The sequence below is a fragment of the Protopterus annectens genome, chromosome 13.part0 (assembly GCF_019279795.1).
Source record: "Protopterus annectens isolate FY-2018-M chromosome 13.part0, PAN1.0, whole genome shotgun sequence".
NCBI classification, from domain to species: domain Eukaryota; kingdom Metazoa; phylum Chordata; order Ceratodontiformes; family Protopteridae; genus Protopterus; species Protopterus annectens.
The window spans coordinates 1151147608-1151164509 of NC_056747.1; the positions used below are offsets into that span (position 1 = coordinate 1151147608).

At 38.1% G+C, this 16902-nt stretch overlaps 1 protein-coding gene across 1 annotated transcript in view; it reads right to left on the minus strand.

Moving 5' to 3' along the window:
- Positions 1 to 6181: 6181 nt before the first annotated feature.
- PPP1R9B (protein phosphatase 1 regulatory subunit 9B) overlaps positions 6182 to 16902 on the minus strand; it is a 1137073-nt gene continuing 1126352 nt past the window's right edge. The window contains exon 10 of the mRNA XM_044055146.1: positions 6182 to 10346. Coding sequence (XP_043911081.1) covers positions 10293 to 10346 — 54 coding nt within the window. The 3' untranslated portion in view covers positions 6182 to 10292. The remainder of the gene's footprint in view (positions 10347 to 16902) is intronic.

Sequence of the window (16902 nt, forward strand, 5' to 3'; positions counted from 1 at the left end):
GCATTGCTTCCTCAATAAGTCATGTGAATGATCATTCAGCAGTAATTAGACAATCACCCTTTGCCTTTACACATAGCCTGCCCAACAAAAGGCCAATACATTGTGTAAGTTTATGACGTCTTGCTGAGAAGATGAAAGACATAGCGGGAGTAATGTATTTCAATTTGAATATGTCAAACACATATACTGCCTTTAAATATTGACAGGGATTCATACAGATTACCACAAAGTGTAGAATACATGTGCACTTAATGTAATCTTTCTGAGTGACTAGAACGCGCAAAAAATGTGATATGAATTGTATTGAATACATACCATGTACGCTTAGTGTACACTTAGTGTGGGCTTTATTGAATCCAGCACAATATGATTGCCATGTGTTTTTCTCACACAGTATGCCTCCTCACCCTTACCTCTAAAAAACAATGACCTTCTATGCATACCTCTAATGTGTGACTGATAAAAGTGTACTTCAACGTTTTGCTCCTCAGTCATAAATGCTGTTCCTTCTATAAGCCATGTCCATGACTGTTTCAAATGGATTATGCAAATGTTCTTTGCTATCAAACACAGCCTGCCCCCAAAAAGAATGCCACTGTCTCTGAAAATTTGTGTTACTGAAGAACATGACAGATTTGATAGCCTTATAATTGAATTTCAGACTGTTGTTCATTTGGCATGTATACTAATATGGACATGCCATATCAATGTCAATGATCATTCAACAGTTATCATGCAATTGACCTCTGTGTTCACAGACTGACACCCTATTACCCCCCCCCCCAAAAAAAAAGACAGACACTTTCTGTGCATTCCTCTGATTGTGATGAATGTGAAAGAAAAAATTACCACAATAATTTATTTCAACTTGTGGTTCTCAGACATATACACATTGCCCCAAACACCACCAAACCATAGTAATGACCATAACTCTCAAGTGCTATGCATTTGACAGAGGTCTGATTTTACCCTTCAAAAATGCATCTGGCCTGTGTTCCATTTTGATGTGAAATGGGTCCAATTTCTGCTCTTTTATTGGTTCTATTGTAAATGTCTGACTTCCTGGAGCTTGTCAAAGACAAAAGTACTAATAGCAGAAGCAGCTGCTATTAAATGTTAATCAGCACTGTGCAGATTTCAAAATGGGTATTACATGTTGTGAGCAGAAAATAAGAAATTCACAAATGACAAGCCAGCAAGAGTAAAAAAAATCTTTTATATCTGCACTTCTAATCACCCATATCTGTGCTGCCAATGTGTGTTTCTAGTTTTCAATGTTTTCTGTATACTGCTCTTTCTGCTAACTCTGTTCAGGGTTGGCAGCAGTGATTTACCAAACTGTGTGTGTGTGTGTGTGTGTGTGTGTGTGTGTGTGTGTGTGTGTGTGTGTGTGTGTGTGTGTGTGTGTGTGTGTGTGTGTGTGTGTGTGCGCACGCGAGTGTGTGCGTGTCTGTGTGCGTGTGTGTGTGTGTGTGTGTGTGTGTGTGTGTGTCTGTCTGTGTGTGCGTGTCTGTGTGTGTCTTTGTGTGTGTGTGTGTGTGTGTGTGTGTATATGTGTGTGTCTGTGTGTGCGTGTGTATGTGTGTCTGTGTGTGTGTGTGTGTGTGTGTGTGTGTGTGTGCACGAGTGTGTCTGTGTGCGTGTGCGTGTGTGTGTGTGTGTGCGTGTGTGTGTGTGTGAGTGTGTGAGTGTGTGCGTGAGTGCATGTGTGCGTGTGTGTGTGTATACAGGGAGTGTGGTTGACACGGACCTAAAGCAGTGCTGCTTAAATAGGATACATTTACACATCTGTGCCTCCACCTTCCAGGGATGTGAATTTACAAATTTGCAGATTTTGAGTGCTATGATTCTGGACCCACTACCATGTTTTTGATGACCTCCTACTACGATTATGAAAGGTGAGAAGTTCAGAGGTATGTTAATGATCACTTTACTATGATCACCTACCAACCTTTTTTTGTCTACAAACTGTTCCCACAAAAGAAGGGAATACTGGTGATCGCATGCACTGTGTGATTGTCAGAAGCAAAAAAAAAAAAAGTTTACAGTGATGTATTTTAACTTGCTCTGACAGCCAACCTATACCACCTCAATCATCATAATAAATAAATAAAAGAATATGACTGAGTTGTGCTGTAGGCAGTGTATAGTGTTACAAATGACCACAATAAACTGTTTTTGTGCCAGTAAGGTAAACAAATGCATACCTACAAAAAAAAAATCCACGAAGATTGGAGCATTTGCTTTCCTTGGCAGAATCTAGTCAAATGACTAGGGAGCACTGGGCAAGCACTGAGATAGTCTCAGATGCTTAGTGTATGTAGTAAAAGGTCATGGATTGGTTGTCCATGTCCCACTACTGTGTTAGAAAGGTAGTAAACTGAATAACCTCTAACTTCCAGGTTCTAGTTCCCACTCATTTTAATGGGAAGCTGTAGGAAATTTCTGGTTAACACAATTACTGTAGTAGTCAAATAATTATCTTGCTAGTGTCCCCTGATAACAGAATTTGTTTTAATTTAATAATTAGTCTCATATTAATTTTAGAATTAAAAAAAAAAAAACAAGATAACAATATACATAAACCGAGTTATCTCAGTATCTGCAGTTCTATCTTTTTCCTGTAGAGATGAGAACCCATTGTTAACAGGTTAAAATCTCCGTATTTTTCTTATGAGCCATGGAACGAACACTGAATTGTTCATGATAGCTGTGCAGGGCTTGCAAAGCTTGATAACCACCTTGCTGTACAACTGTTCTTGCTAGAAGGCCGCAGTACTCAAACCTTTCCCCTATAGCTTTCTCCATGTTGCTCAGTAGCAGTATTTTCAAAGGTAACTAAGGCCGTGGGAGTAGTTTGAGATGTTCCACTGCATGTTTATCAAATCTAACAAAGTGTTGTGTGCTAGACTTACTTTTTTACACACGAGACTATAAATCCAACAAGGCAGTTTAATTTATTCAGCCCAACTTAAGAAGGTTGTTTCAAAACAAAATACAATATGATTCACTTCAGCAGTAAATGGGAAACAAAACAGTTTTTCAGTTTAGTCCTTCTGAACAGTGAACAAAACAGTTTTTTCATGTCATCAGGGAACACAGTACCTTCTCAGGAACATCTGGTTACAGAGAATAATCCAGCAGCAGACCAAAGTTTTGAAACTGACAAACATCTTCTTCTTTTCAAACTTCTACAGGCTGAATTTTCACTTGAAACAGAGCCTCCTTCTGTATTAACTGTTTTTTAATCAGCAACAACAGTAAAGCCAGCATCATATTTTTAAGCTTTTGCAAAGATCCACAAATACATTTGCCACTTTATCTTAGCAAACTTCACGGAAGTTCTGTTTTTACCTTCAGGTTATACACAGCTAGGTTTCATTTCAGTGCATTTTTATATCTCGTGCCAAGGTCTGGTAAACTCTGGTTACACCTAGTTCACTGATGATTGTCTGAAATGGCTACTTGCATTTTGCTTACTTATAAGCAGCACACACTAAATTAGCTCTGGAGCTAGGGACATGCCTATCATACAATAACCTACTCTGTCACACAATGTGTGTGTGTGTGTGTGTGTGTGTGTGTGTGTGTGTGTGTGTGTGTGTGTGTGTGTGTGGATATATACATATATATATATATATATATATATATATATATATATATATATATATATATATATATATATATATACATACATATATATATATATATATATATATATATAAAATAAGGAATTAGGATGTTCGACAGTTGATGAAATAATAAATACAAAAATTGCGATCTTCTTAGAACAAACCTAAAAGATCGAAACACACACACACAATTTTTTTTGTTGGGAGGGACAAGTCATACTGTGACCCCCACACCCAGTGCTAATTTTATATATTCCAGCTCTGAGACTGCACAACAGTGGGAAATGGGCAGATTACCAGATCCCACTTGCAGCCTTGCAAGCAAAGCAGCCAGCAGGCTGAAAAACAAGAAAAAAAGTGTTTACTCTTACAGACTGCAACCACATATGTGTGTGTGTGTGTGTGTGTGTGTGTGTGTGTGTGTGTGTGTGTGTGTGTGTGTGTGTGTGTGTGTGTGTGTGTGTGTGTGTGTGTGTGTGTGTGTGTGTGTGTGTGTGTGTGTGTGTGTGTGTGTGTGTGTGTGTGCGTGTTCCTACCTATTGTAAATGCAATGCTTTGTAACAGCTATTATGTTGGAAAAAACACTAGTAAGTTAAAACAAAAGCTCACTGGATAAGAATATGCCACTAGAAGCTCTGCACATACTAATATCCTGTTTAAACACACAGAGATGCACACTCCCCCCCCTCCCCCCCCACACACACACAGGTGGCTTTACATTATTTACCTGCTGCAGCACTAATAGCCCTGCTCCTGCCACAGGACTGCATGGGTGCATGCCACCAAAAGACAATGTCACCAGTTTTTAATTTGCTCTCCCACTAGTGAGGTAGAGTTACCCTAAGAGTCACTCTACCATGCTAGTCTGGTATCAACAAAGAGTTCCAAGTACATGTGGCTAAATAACATCACCTGCACCCCTAGGCTGTCACATTCGCATGTGGCCTATTCTGACATGACCGATCAGTGTAGTACATCCCACCAGTGCTGTTCTACTTCGGTGGCACTAAACCTCTCTCTCAATCAGATATCCGAATTGCACTGAGCAAAGCCATATGAAACAGGTTTGCACACTGTGACCCTGGCTTCTAAATCCTGGCCCATGTGTTTTTACAGTACTGGAAGTGAGTTATTTGAAAGGGGGCAGGGTACCTAACGTAACCAAACTGACAAAGTATTATTGGTTGATTGAACTGAATGCAAATGTGTGGCTAGATCTGATCAGTCAAGTTAGCAATAGCCATTAATAAGTTGATCATTAAGAAATAAACTGTTACATCAGTTTATCAGATTAGCATAATATATTCTATGCTGTAACACTTTTATCTGAAGTGAAGTGTTTGAGGCACAAAAACTTACATTTTATTATTTCAGTTGTTTTGTTAAATGCTTCATTAGTATAACTTTTTGCTTTAATTAAACACAGCTTTTTTGACTGGCATAATGTCTGCATTAGTCTGAGTATATTTTTTGAGTTAGACAAAACCGGTGATGAAATGGGTGGTATACCATTAATCACAGTTTGGTAAGACTTCTGTTAGAGAACTCAAATTCTCAGTTAAATAATGCTACTGGTTTCCAATACAGGAGGAACTTTCATTAAGAAAGAACTTTCAGCAAGTTTGCCATCTATGCACTGACAGATATTCCCAAATACTAACTTAAATTATCCCTCACTTAAAATTAACCCCAGCAAAACAAACAACTTTTACCAGAAGACAGAGTTTCTGTAAAGGGTACAGTTAACTGTAAAAGTTTCTCCCAACTACTCTCACTGAACAAATATTGCACTTTTACCAGTCTTTCTCATGGCCAACCATGCTCTAAAACATTAGTTCAGTGGTTCCAACTGGCACACAGTTTGTCATGGCCAACCATGCTCTAGAACATTAGTTCAGTGGTTCCAACTGGCACACAGTTTCTCTTGGCCAACCATGCTTTAAAACATTAGTTCAGTGATTCCAACTGGCACACAGACAGTTTCTCAGGCCAACCATGCTTTAAAACATTAACTCAATTTTTCCAACTGGCACATAGTTTCTCATGGCCAACCATGCTCTAGATAGAACATGATTTCTGTGGTTCTAATTGGCACAGAGATACTTTCCCATGCTCTTCCTGCTCTGAAAGAAAGAAAGGACATGCCACTTAAGATCCACATTAACTCCCCACACCCCACACCCCCAACCCCACCACACAACTACAAAATGAATAAAACACCAAATTGGGTTAAGGTTCCTGAATATGAAAAAAGACAAAATCTTCAGAAACCAATACATAAAGAACAGTCAGACAGGGATGCTACACTATGAAAGCTAATGGACCAGAACTGCTTTTCTGTAGTCATTGGCCAAACAACAAAGAAACCGAGATGATCTGATTGCCAACTGCTTAGTAAACAAAGTTAATGATTCCACATATAAATGTTTGCCCTGTTACTTAAGTGGTCCCTTAACCAAAGTCCAGTAATTTCCCCTTGTGGAATGCTAACCCTTGATAATGGTATGGCCCCCATTTTCAACCACCATACTGTCATCCACCATGCAAAGTATGCTTAAACTGGCAATTTTATTCAATGCAAAACTAATCTATACAGAGATAATAAATTACATCAAAATCAAACGCTTCTATTGTATTTGGCACAATGTTCTGGCACAGTGAAATAAATGAAGTATATGCCAAAAGTCTTCAGTGACACAAAGAAGCTAAAGCACAGTGCAATGCAAGAACATTTAACTAACTTCTCTGAAGCAGAGATGTGTTATAATTCACTGTAAAAACAAGTTACAAGCAAAACACCAGCTTGTTCACAGTTTCCCACAAGTAAAACTGGATTAGCTAATAAATGCCATTCTGTTCCTAACTCAACTGTTCCACCCTTCCAATGTCTATATACAAAGTAAACTTTTTTAACACCTTGCACTTTCTCTCTAGGTAGTACAAATAATACCTTATACAGGTTCTAGGTAATGGGATTTTAAATGAGCCTACTTATGCTATACACAATAAAAGCTAGTTTTTTTTTGCTGCTTTTTTCAGTCCAAAGATATCCCAATATTTCAGAAAAATTCTTCTAGAAGATAGGTTCACACAGCCTGATTTGTGATGTATGTGAACTGTCACCATCATGGACTATGAAATCTACCACTTATGAAGTTTATGTCCTTCAAGGAACATTCTGTAAAAAAGATATGGCATTGCCATAGCCACGAAATACATGAAAAGGTCATGGGCACATCTCATTTATATGAAAATTACTCATTAATATTTAAATGTTCAAAAAAGGTAGTTTGTCTTATATAGCTGAAAGAGGCTGCACATTATACAGCCATCTCTGCTGTTACAATTTATAAGCAGGCCCAGTCCCTTCCCCCAAGAGTATACCAACATCCGAATTGGATCTCATGCTTTTGCTGGTATGGTACAGCTACAATAATCCGTCATCTGTAAATGACAGAACTAATGCTGCTTTCAAAGCACTGGCTGAACAATACAGGCAATAATAATAATAGTAATAACGATAAATAAATCGATTTTTATTCCACCCAATCCTTGACCGCTATGCTCCACCACCAACCGTGCCATGTTAACAAACTAATTTTTGTACAAGTGTTTGTGCATCTGTCTTTGCCTCTAATACTGGGGCTTCACCTGCACACCTCTGATTGCTAAATATACTACATCACAGGCCACACTAAGCTTGCGTAAGGGAATCACTATTTATTCCCTTTATTCTGACCGTGTACAACTTCACTGAGTATATTTAGGAACTGGGAGAGTTGGTATCAAACCAACTCTTCCAAAGGGCGCAAGGGGATGCAACCCAGAACATAATGACCGAAGAGCTAATGGCAGAACAGTATGGTGGGGCAGGTCGGCATCAGCAAAATTGTTGATGAGATTTTAATGTCGATAAAATTTAAAAAAAATGGTGACAAAACCATGGCCTTTTTTTCATTAGGAAAAATCCCATACTCCTGTTACCTGGATAAGTAGGGCACAGCCCTTCTTATTTTGCAGTGATGTTCAGTGGATCAGATTGTGACATTCAGCAGATCTGTAATTCACCTTGACTGTTTATAACAGTGAACATACTACAGTACCGACTGACTGGCTGCAGAATGCTGTCTGTTTGAAGCTCTGCTCTTGCACACTAAAAGTAATTCAGTCCTGTATAAGCATCTGCTCTGTGGTTGGGCACAGGAAACTGACACCCTGTCTATGCACAGAAGAATCCTTCACATACTCAGTAAAGGCAATCAGTCCCAGCATCATACAGCATTCCATCAAAATTCTTTAAGTTACTATCACATAAATACTCACACATTTAAACCAGAGACAACACAGGTCCTCATTTAGTCCTGTCTGTGTTACCCTATTATCACAAACACAACACATTTCTAATTCCGTGACAGACAATGACAAGTGCCACATGTGCTCCTGTGCAGCAGACTTGTTTCTGTGTTTTGAGACCATAAGACAACAAAGCAGTTTGTTACAAATGTGTCACCTGCAAGATTTCTAAACAGCTGCCCTCAGCTTCAAAACCAATAAGAAAACAGACTCAAAATTTCTGACCCCCAAGGATGAAATAAAATATGGCACTGCTTTAAAACTGGACCTATGAATTACATATCACCTCCCTATCTGATAGCTAAAAGCCAAATTTAGATGTCATTTTACAGAACCAGGTAAACAGATTCTTTTCACTCCTACGATAATATGTACATATCATATCAGTCTTACAGTACAGCAATAATTCATACAATATCCCTTTTTATTAAGTTGGAGCTATACCACCCTCCCAATCCCATTTGGTTTTGTTCATTATTTCAATCAACAGTGGCAGAACAAATAAATAAATGCCTTGACAATGTTCAAACAATGTTTTGCCATTTAAAGCTAGTGATAACAAAAAACTGGAACCAAATTTGCCAATTTCTTTTGAACAGCTCACAGGAAAGTGCACATTAACAGACTACACACCCTATGCAAGATTGGCTTTGTTCATAAAGATGTCACTAAACCTGATATCATGTCCGATCTGACAGCAATTTCTCAGGGCTGTGGATAACATATTTACATACGTAGATATATATTTGCTTTTTGTTTAAAAAACACACTTCCAGGATAACAAGGGTCCTTATGCTATTCTGCAAATGGCAGATTGTTTTCTAATAATTCCATACCGTTCTGTCATAAAACAGTCAAGTTTTGTTTTCAGTCTCAAAATGTAGACACTAAAATACTGACAGGAGTAGGAAAATTTTAGATACTGTAAGCTCACTCATTTTAAATATACACACATACATATATAAGGGAGAGAGAGAGAAAGAAATATTTACACATACAGGCCCGAAGGTCTGTACTGATGCAAAAACACAAACAAACCTTCTCTCTGTATTTTAAATGAAATCTGTGGTCTCTCTCCCTTTAAACTCCATTTTTAGTTCTCCACACTTTGCAAGAGATAAGGTGACCTCATGATTTCAACCTTTGGACCCTCAGTGCCTGACCGCAGTTCTCTTCTCCTCTCATTTTCTAAGTAAGATATCTTTACTCAGTCATAATGAACCTGCAACGCTGACATTCACTAATTCTGTCCAGGTGAATCCAGTTAGCACTCCATTTATTCATCCAGTAGGTTCCAGGCTACTTTACTATCCTTTCCCCACTGGAATAATACTTAAATGCTGATTACGTTTTCTGTTTTATCATCCTGAGAGAGAGTGTGAGAGCTTTATTGAGGATCCCCCCACCAAAAAGAAGCTTCTCTTTGGAGTGTCATCACCTCAAAATGCAGACCGTGGTTTCTTACATCTCTGTATTTTTTTAATTTCCTCTTTTTAATTCTCAAATGGTTTCATCATAGACATGAGAGTCTTCATCCCAGTGCTGGAAATATACAAACATTTACTCTAATCCCGAATTGTTATACAGATGGAGGGATCTGCTTCTTAATGGTTTGGTATTACTGAACAGTTGCCTGCTTCTTCTGTAAATTCTGAGAAGGATGATATATAATGATATATCCAGTGGTCTAGGCTCATCTGCAGGAAAGTCATTATATAAAAAAAATCAGATGTGAGTTCATCACATTTACACTGCATCTTTGTTTTATTTATTGGCCACAGATTTATATAGATGAAATTGGCAATGTCTAATCACTGGATCCTTCTTGTTTTAGCCAGGAACATTTCACAGCAGAAGATTAATGCCAGCTACTGGCAAGTATTGTAGCTGTGGTTTATAACCGGGCTGAGAACTGTAAAAACAAGCATTCTCTAGACAAGCATCCTCTAGAACTACGATTAAACACTGAGGATGCCCAATGAACAGATCCTTCTAGACAGCATACAATGGGAACACAGCTAATGGCATTAACTGGGGATACTGGTAAAGATTAGCCTGTCAACAACTGAGACAGACAAACATATCACAAATATCAGGAATTCCATGTTTCCACACAGTGAAGAGAGGCCTTCTGGGTCAACTGATAAAGGTCCAAGATGGAGAAGATTGTCACCCTTTCCCAAAGCACCCTTGATGCATGGCAACATCACAGAAACCTTCTGGAAAAATCAAGCAACGAGTCTTCTGCCATGTCCCTTCACTTGTATGGTCCTTCAAAGTTGGACAAAGAGTTAAGAAATAGTCCTGCTATGCTGGATTAGAATGCTTCAAGCTTTCCAACTTAACTTCCAGCTCTTGGATCTAAAATGACAGAAACACATAATTACATGTTAATACAAACTGCATGAACCTTCTGTATGGCACATAATTTAAGTAAGGAAGCACATACTATGTAACCCTAAAAGGCCACCTAGCATATCAGGATTATGACTTGTATGCAAAGAATGTACTTGCTGAACTCAAGAAAAATACAAGCTGAACAAGGAAAGACTTTTACTGGAACCCTGTAACTGTATGAATCAACAGTGAGGCGCACACATCAAATTACTTGAAGTACAGTCATATGGTACTAGGACATGTATGCATCATAATGTCATACACCACATACAGGTGTGAAAGGATCTAAATTTTCCCCCTACAACTTAAAAAAGGCTGCTACTCAGCCCAGTCATAGTTGGTTTAAATCAAGATGAAATAAAGAATGGCACAGGTATTTCAAATTTGTGGCACAGAAGGAGGTCTACTGATTACAATGCTATCATGCCAGGTTCAGTCAGGTGTTTTTGAAATCAAAACAGACAGTAAGGGAGAGTGGTTAAACTGCTTGAGAACTGCCCCCTTTTACAGGGGAGGGAGGGAGGAGATTAGCTTGTTCCAATAATGACACCTAGAAAAGGTTAGTTCCACTGTTGCTAGGTTTCCCTCAGGCTCATGCATGCAGAGGTGTATTAGGTGGGGTACACACGAGAATTTGTACATTCACTACACAGATGGCTTAAGCAGGAAAAAGGTAATTCTGATGTATATGTGCTAGCAGGTCTGCAGGACTTAGGAAAAAGGTAATTCTGATGTATATGTGCCAGCAGGTCTTCTTCCAGTGGTACCACCAACGGATGACATCAAATGAAAATCGACATTAACTTGCTTAGGGACATAGGTTCATAGGACGATACTAGGCTATTGGCCCGGAGGCCCTTATAGGCCTAGCCAAGAATTTTGCCTATGTTCCCACAAAGTCAGCACCTGTTTCCCCTGTCCAGCAGGGACACAGGTGGGATCCCAGAGCTGTATTTTCTGTTTCCCATCCAGTCGTCCAGGTTCCTCCTAAACAGGGGTAGTGAGGTACTCTGCTTGAAATGGAGAGGGAGTCTATTCCACAGATGGGGAGGGGAGTCTTTGGGACACAAATCTACCTGCCAACAAGTTCTATTAATGTCACAAACCAGGTTGAGGCTTTGCATGTGGGTTGCGAGTGGAGTTTGACTTACGGACATGGTGATTTCGCTGGCAAGTGTGGCATAACTGGATCAGAAATGACAGAGGACAATTCAGGTCTGTATGAAGGGGAGCATCTATAAGCAGGGACCCTCAATGTATCAAGTTCTAGTAACAGTATCAAGCTTGCGGTTCTGTGCATGTGCAGACATCCTCAATAAATATTTAAGAAGTCCAGCAAAGCTAAAGTATAGTGTATATTACCAATAAAAATGTGATTCCTGTGGTCTCTGACAGAAAAGACACCATGACCTCATTAATGAAGATTCACTGAGAAGTGTGCTGTTGTGGTAGTTTCCAACAAACGTCTTACCTCAGAGACATAATACCTTAACAGTAATTCAACAATCACCTGGCTCAGCTAATTTGTCTCCTCTTGCTTGCCTGCTACATTCAGCACTGAATCCTTGGTAACCATAAGTTATCACCATCTATTCCTCCTAAGACTGTTTCATATCTGTCCCTTGGATTCCTGAATTTCACTGTAGTGCTTCAGCCCACTTTGTTAAAAAAAAAAAGTTCCTTGTGTCAATTGCTCTTCTTGAGAAAAAGTATCTTCTCTCACTGAGATGCCTCCACCCAGTCTTTAAACAAACTCCCCTCTTTTACATCATTTTTCACTCTGAAAGATGATACCTGGTTAGATTCTGTACTGCCTCTTGAAATGTTGAAACATTTGTATCATGGCCCACTCTGCCTCCTTTCCGCTAGACTATACATTTTAAGTTGCTGCGGTTTCTCCCCTCAGATGTCTGCTAGTGCACAGCATACATAATTTTAGATGTCTACAGAATAAGGAACAAACACTTCCAGCAGCTATTGTTCTCAAACACAGCAAGTCAGTAGTTTAATAATAAATCTCTCAAAACATAAAGAGGTCAATTCCAACCCATCTATAGAAGGCAACCACTAATTACCACACTATTTTAAGGCATATGCCGAACTCAACTAGCATAGGCAGTACCAACAGCATAGAATCATATAAATAAAATAATCTTACAAGAAGCTTACAAAATGATTGCTCTATAATAAAAAATAATAATGCTACAGTCTGATAAACATTTAGTCAGTTGTTTTTCCTGTTTTCAAACTAGTACTTGGTGAAGAGGAAAACAACAGATTTACAGATGAAGGCCAACACTGAATCCAAGTAAACTTCTAAATGCAGTTTTAACCATGAAGGCAATTCTTATTTATTTAATTTCATTTATTTTACTTGTTATCCATGTGAGATGGTCTGATCCACAGACTCTCTTCAACCATGAACCAAGTCGCAGGCAAAATGCCAGCGGCGAATAAAATGGGGGCAAATTGGGCAGCCACCAAGGGCACACAGATTCTGAGGCATCCACTTCAGTAGTAAATAACCTGCAGTTTTGGCTTCTGATCATTTAAATAATTCTGTTAAGCTCAGCATTGCTAACAAACTTTTAGTAAGCATATGTTATGAATGTACTGATCTCTAACTTTATAATTTTTTAAACCAAACTATTTAAAATGACACTGCAAGTAATTGCTTATAGCCACATGGCTAAAACTACTATTTGCATACATGCAGTGCATGTCTGCAACCCTCTAACATTAAGGGAAAATGAGAGTAATCTGCGTCACTGAGTGGTGGTGTCGGGCAATTATATTAGACCCAAGCTACAAGCAAGTATAAGCTGCTTCTGTTTGCCTAGAACATCTTTGATTGTCCATTCCCCATAAAATTATATTTTTATGATAAACAGTCAACTACTTTCATGTGCCTGTGTACATGTTTACAATTGCTGACTACAGATCTGCATTTAAACCACCAAAGTGGACAGGTATGCACATACCTCTCACATGTAGGAGGGACGTTCCTCATTTGGGGTTTTCAATGCTATTGCACATTGAAAGGGTCATTTGTACAGTCCTTGTTAAAACTTTTTAAAATAAATATCCTTGGTGAAAAAAAAAACACTCTCACTGTCCCTGATTTTGGATGACATCCTACATTTTCCCTCATATATTTGCTCTGTTCTTTGTAAAAATGCCAATCAGTAATGCCTGCATTAATGTTTTGCATTTCTTATTTTTTAAACAAGAAACATCTTTATTAAATTGTCATGTATGACAAAGGCCATGTTACATTTATGTAAATGAAAACAAGCCATAGAGATACAATCTTAGCTGCAAGCATTACACATTCCAAACTGTGCCATGACAACTGCAGCTGTAAACATTATATATCACTTTTAACATACCCAGTCATTGTTGGTCAACCATTATACATCTTATTCATATCCTGCCTTCTTTTAAATCTTGCTCCTCCTCTGCATGTATTGATCCCACATTTCCCATTTTCTCCTATGTAATTTGCTCTGATTTGCACTTCTTATTGTTCACAAAATGGATGCTGATACAACAGCTGCTGTTCTACTAACGTATTAAATGAATTAGAGTAATACTTAAAGACTGTACTGATTCTAGTCCTTTGTCCCCACCTTCCACCTCCAGTTTTTTTGGTTTGTCTATAATTGTTGAGCAAAAAAGTTGAGAGGTATGGCAGTAAATAATACAGAATTATATTCCTTCATCAAAAGAACTTTTCATATGTATAATCTATGGCATTCAAATTGCATAATCTATGACATTTTATTCTTGTTGTGAACTTACTAGACATAAGTTTTTAGTGAGCTTTCTATGTTTTAACCATCCATATGTTGCACATATAAGTTGTGCTCCACATTTTGGAGATGGAAATGCTGAGAACTATGGGTAAGAAGAGAACCCAAAGCACACCCTCACCTTTTTTAACATGCTATTGGAGGGAAGCAATGGAATACATGCTAATTCACAACTTGTAATTCTAACAACTTTCTAAGTATGTAAAAATCAGTATTTAAAATATGCCCTATATTGGGGCCTCTGCCTTTCATCACTTTTTGGCTTTGTCTTGACTATTATGTTAAGAGTTTGAAAGTTTTTTAATCGCAGTCAGATTAGGTGTACAAAACAAAGCAAAGTGGGTTTAACTGCTGAGGAGGTAAAGTGGGGGCTGTTGGTGGATAAATGTATTACCTTTGGTTTTGAAGGACTTACACAGAGTGCATTTGTGTGACATAAGCCGGAATAATTGTGGCTATTAAATTATTTGAAACAAAGCTAAGATTATACAGCTCTCAACTGTCTTGACTCTTGTGCTAAGATCCTGAGAGGTATTTTTTATTAGTCAGAATACATGTAAACAGTAAAGTGGCTACAACTGATGAGGGGGAGAGGCTGTTTGTAGATGAAAGTAACGTACACTGTTGTTTGCTTGGTCCAGGCTTTGCAGGACTAGAGTACATTTGTGTGACATAAGCCAGAATACTTGTGGCTACTGTTTGAAACAAAGTTTAAATTATGTAGTGCTCAACTTCCCGACTTTACATAATGCTCCTGATTTTACTTCATATTTTTTCCTCAAAAACTCATGGTTTTCTGACAAATCATTAAGGCCTGCAGTCACTAAGTATGATACACATTTAAGTTTTAGACTTCATATCCTTCAGAAAATCCATTCTAATGCAAAACTTATTCTAGCAACTTTCTAAGCACATAAGAGCACTATTTAATATCTGTCCCTGACTTTGGTGATTTGAACCATAAATTTTGATTTTGACCCTGGTTCTTATGCTAAAAATTTGAGAGGTATTATTTTTTGTCACAACTAGATGACGTGTTCACAAAGTAAAGCGGCTGCAACTGCTGGAGGGAGATCTCTGTGAAAAAAAAGTAACTTATCTTCTTTGTTTGTTTGGTTTAAACAGTCTGGATTTGCAAGATTACTACTGTGTGTTTGTCTAAAACAAACCTGAAATACATAAATTACTGTGTTTAAAATTATTTATTTTTATAAAAATTAGACAATGAATACAATCAGCAATGAGGTTATAACAGATGGCTAATCTGCCTTCATTGGTCTGGTTTTGCAGGACTGGTGTGCATTTGCATAAAGCAACATTGAAAACGTTACTGTTTATTACAATTAGACATCTAAGGTGTCAACCGTCAAGTTGTTTCTAATTTGTGGGTACTGATATCAGTGTATTATCAGTTTCAATGGTCTTTTATAGTTTAAAACTGTTAAGAAAGTGAATCAAAAATGGGCATATTCATTTATATGTGCCCCCCCCCCCCAAAAAAAAATATGTACTGGGGGCACATTGTATAAAAACTGCCCAAGGCTTCAGTGAAATATAAAAATAAGCATTTAAGATACATTGAAGTTCATCAAAACTGCCAAGGTAGAGAATTGCAATGTACAAGCAACACAGTGAAGTAAATAGTACAATATTACTAAGGTCAACCTGGACAATGCTGAGAAGTAAACCATATCAAATATACAGTTAGGTAGGCAATCACTTGGTTATGATCTACCATGCTGTCTTAACAGCTAGATCAGCAAACAGGCAACAGGCAGCTGTCATTTCTGTTTAGCATTTCAGTAGAAAGAATGTATCTCAGGCATTCAGTACATGTTATGGTACAGTTGCAGAACTGATTATTTAATGACACTGCCTGGGGTGGAACACAACAATATGCAAGGTTCTGACAGCTAATGTGAACATACTTTTCAGTAACTTAATGATATCAAGTATCTGGACATGTGCTCAAGTACTTTTAAACTAGAAAGCATTTCCTACAACAAGAAAAAGCAAATCGCACACTGCACGATATGATTTATGTAACAAAAAAAAATTCTCTGCAGTCCTTAATAAGAATCTGTATCACCCGAGGACCGGCATGATCAGTATGTTCTTATTTTACTCATTTGTTCAGTAGGTAACCCACTAGATAGGGGTACTCTTTCCAGGGTGACTTATGAGTAGATTAAATGACTTGCTCAGAGTGCATAGCTTGCCAGAGGAGTCTAAGGAACGCAAAACCCAAGATGAGATACTGAAAAAGATTAGCTGCTCATGGAAATAATCCTCTGTACTTAAATGCTAACCAAAAATAAGTTGGAAGATGGGCAAAACAAAAGCTGGTGCTTATGCCTACCATGAGCTGTGAAATATTTTAAGCACAAATAACAGCAAACAAAATAAGTTCAACAGCTTAGTGAGTTCAACTTGAGGTAGGGATAGCTTCTCTCATACAAAGTTCAAGGTCCTTTCAGAAACAAATTATAAGTAAGGGGCTACAACTGACCTGTTTATCTACAAAAATTCTGAAGCCCCTCCAATGAAGCATAAAGTAGGGCTGGCATTTTGTGTTGGAAGGATAAAAAATACATACTGGAAAAAGAGCAGGAGATGTGTTTTTCAGTGACAAGTACTAAGTCATTGGCTGTGAAACTGGTGACAGCCTGAAAGACAGATGCTTCCACCTTCAGACATAGTTGAAGGTT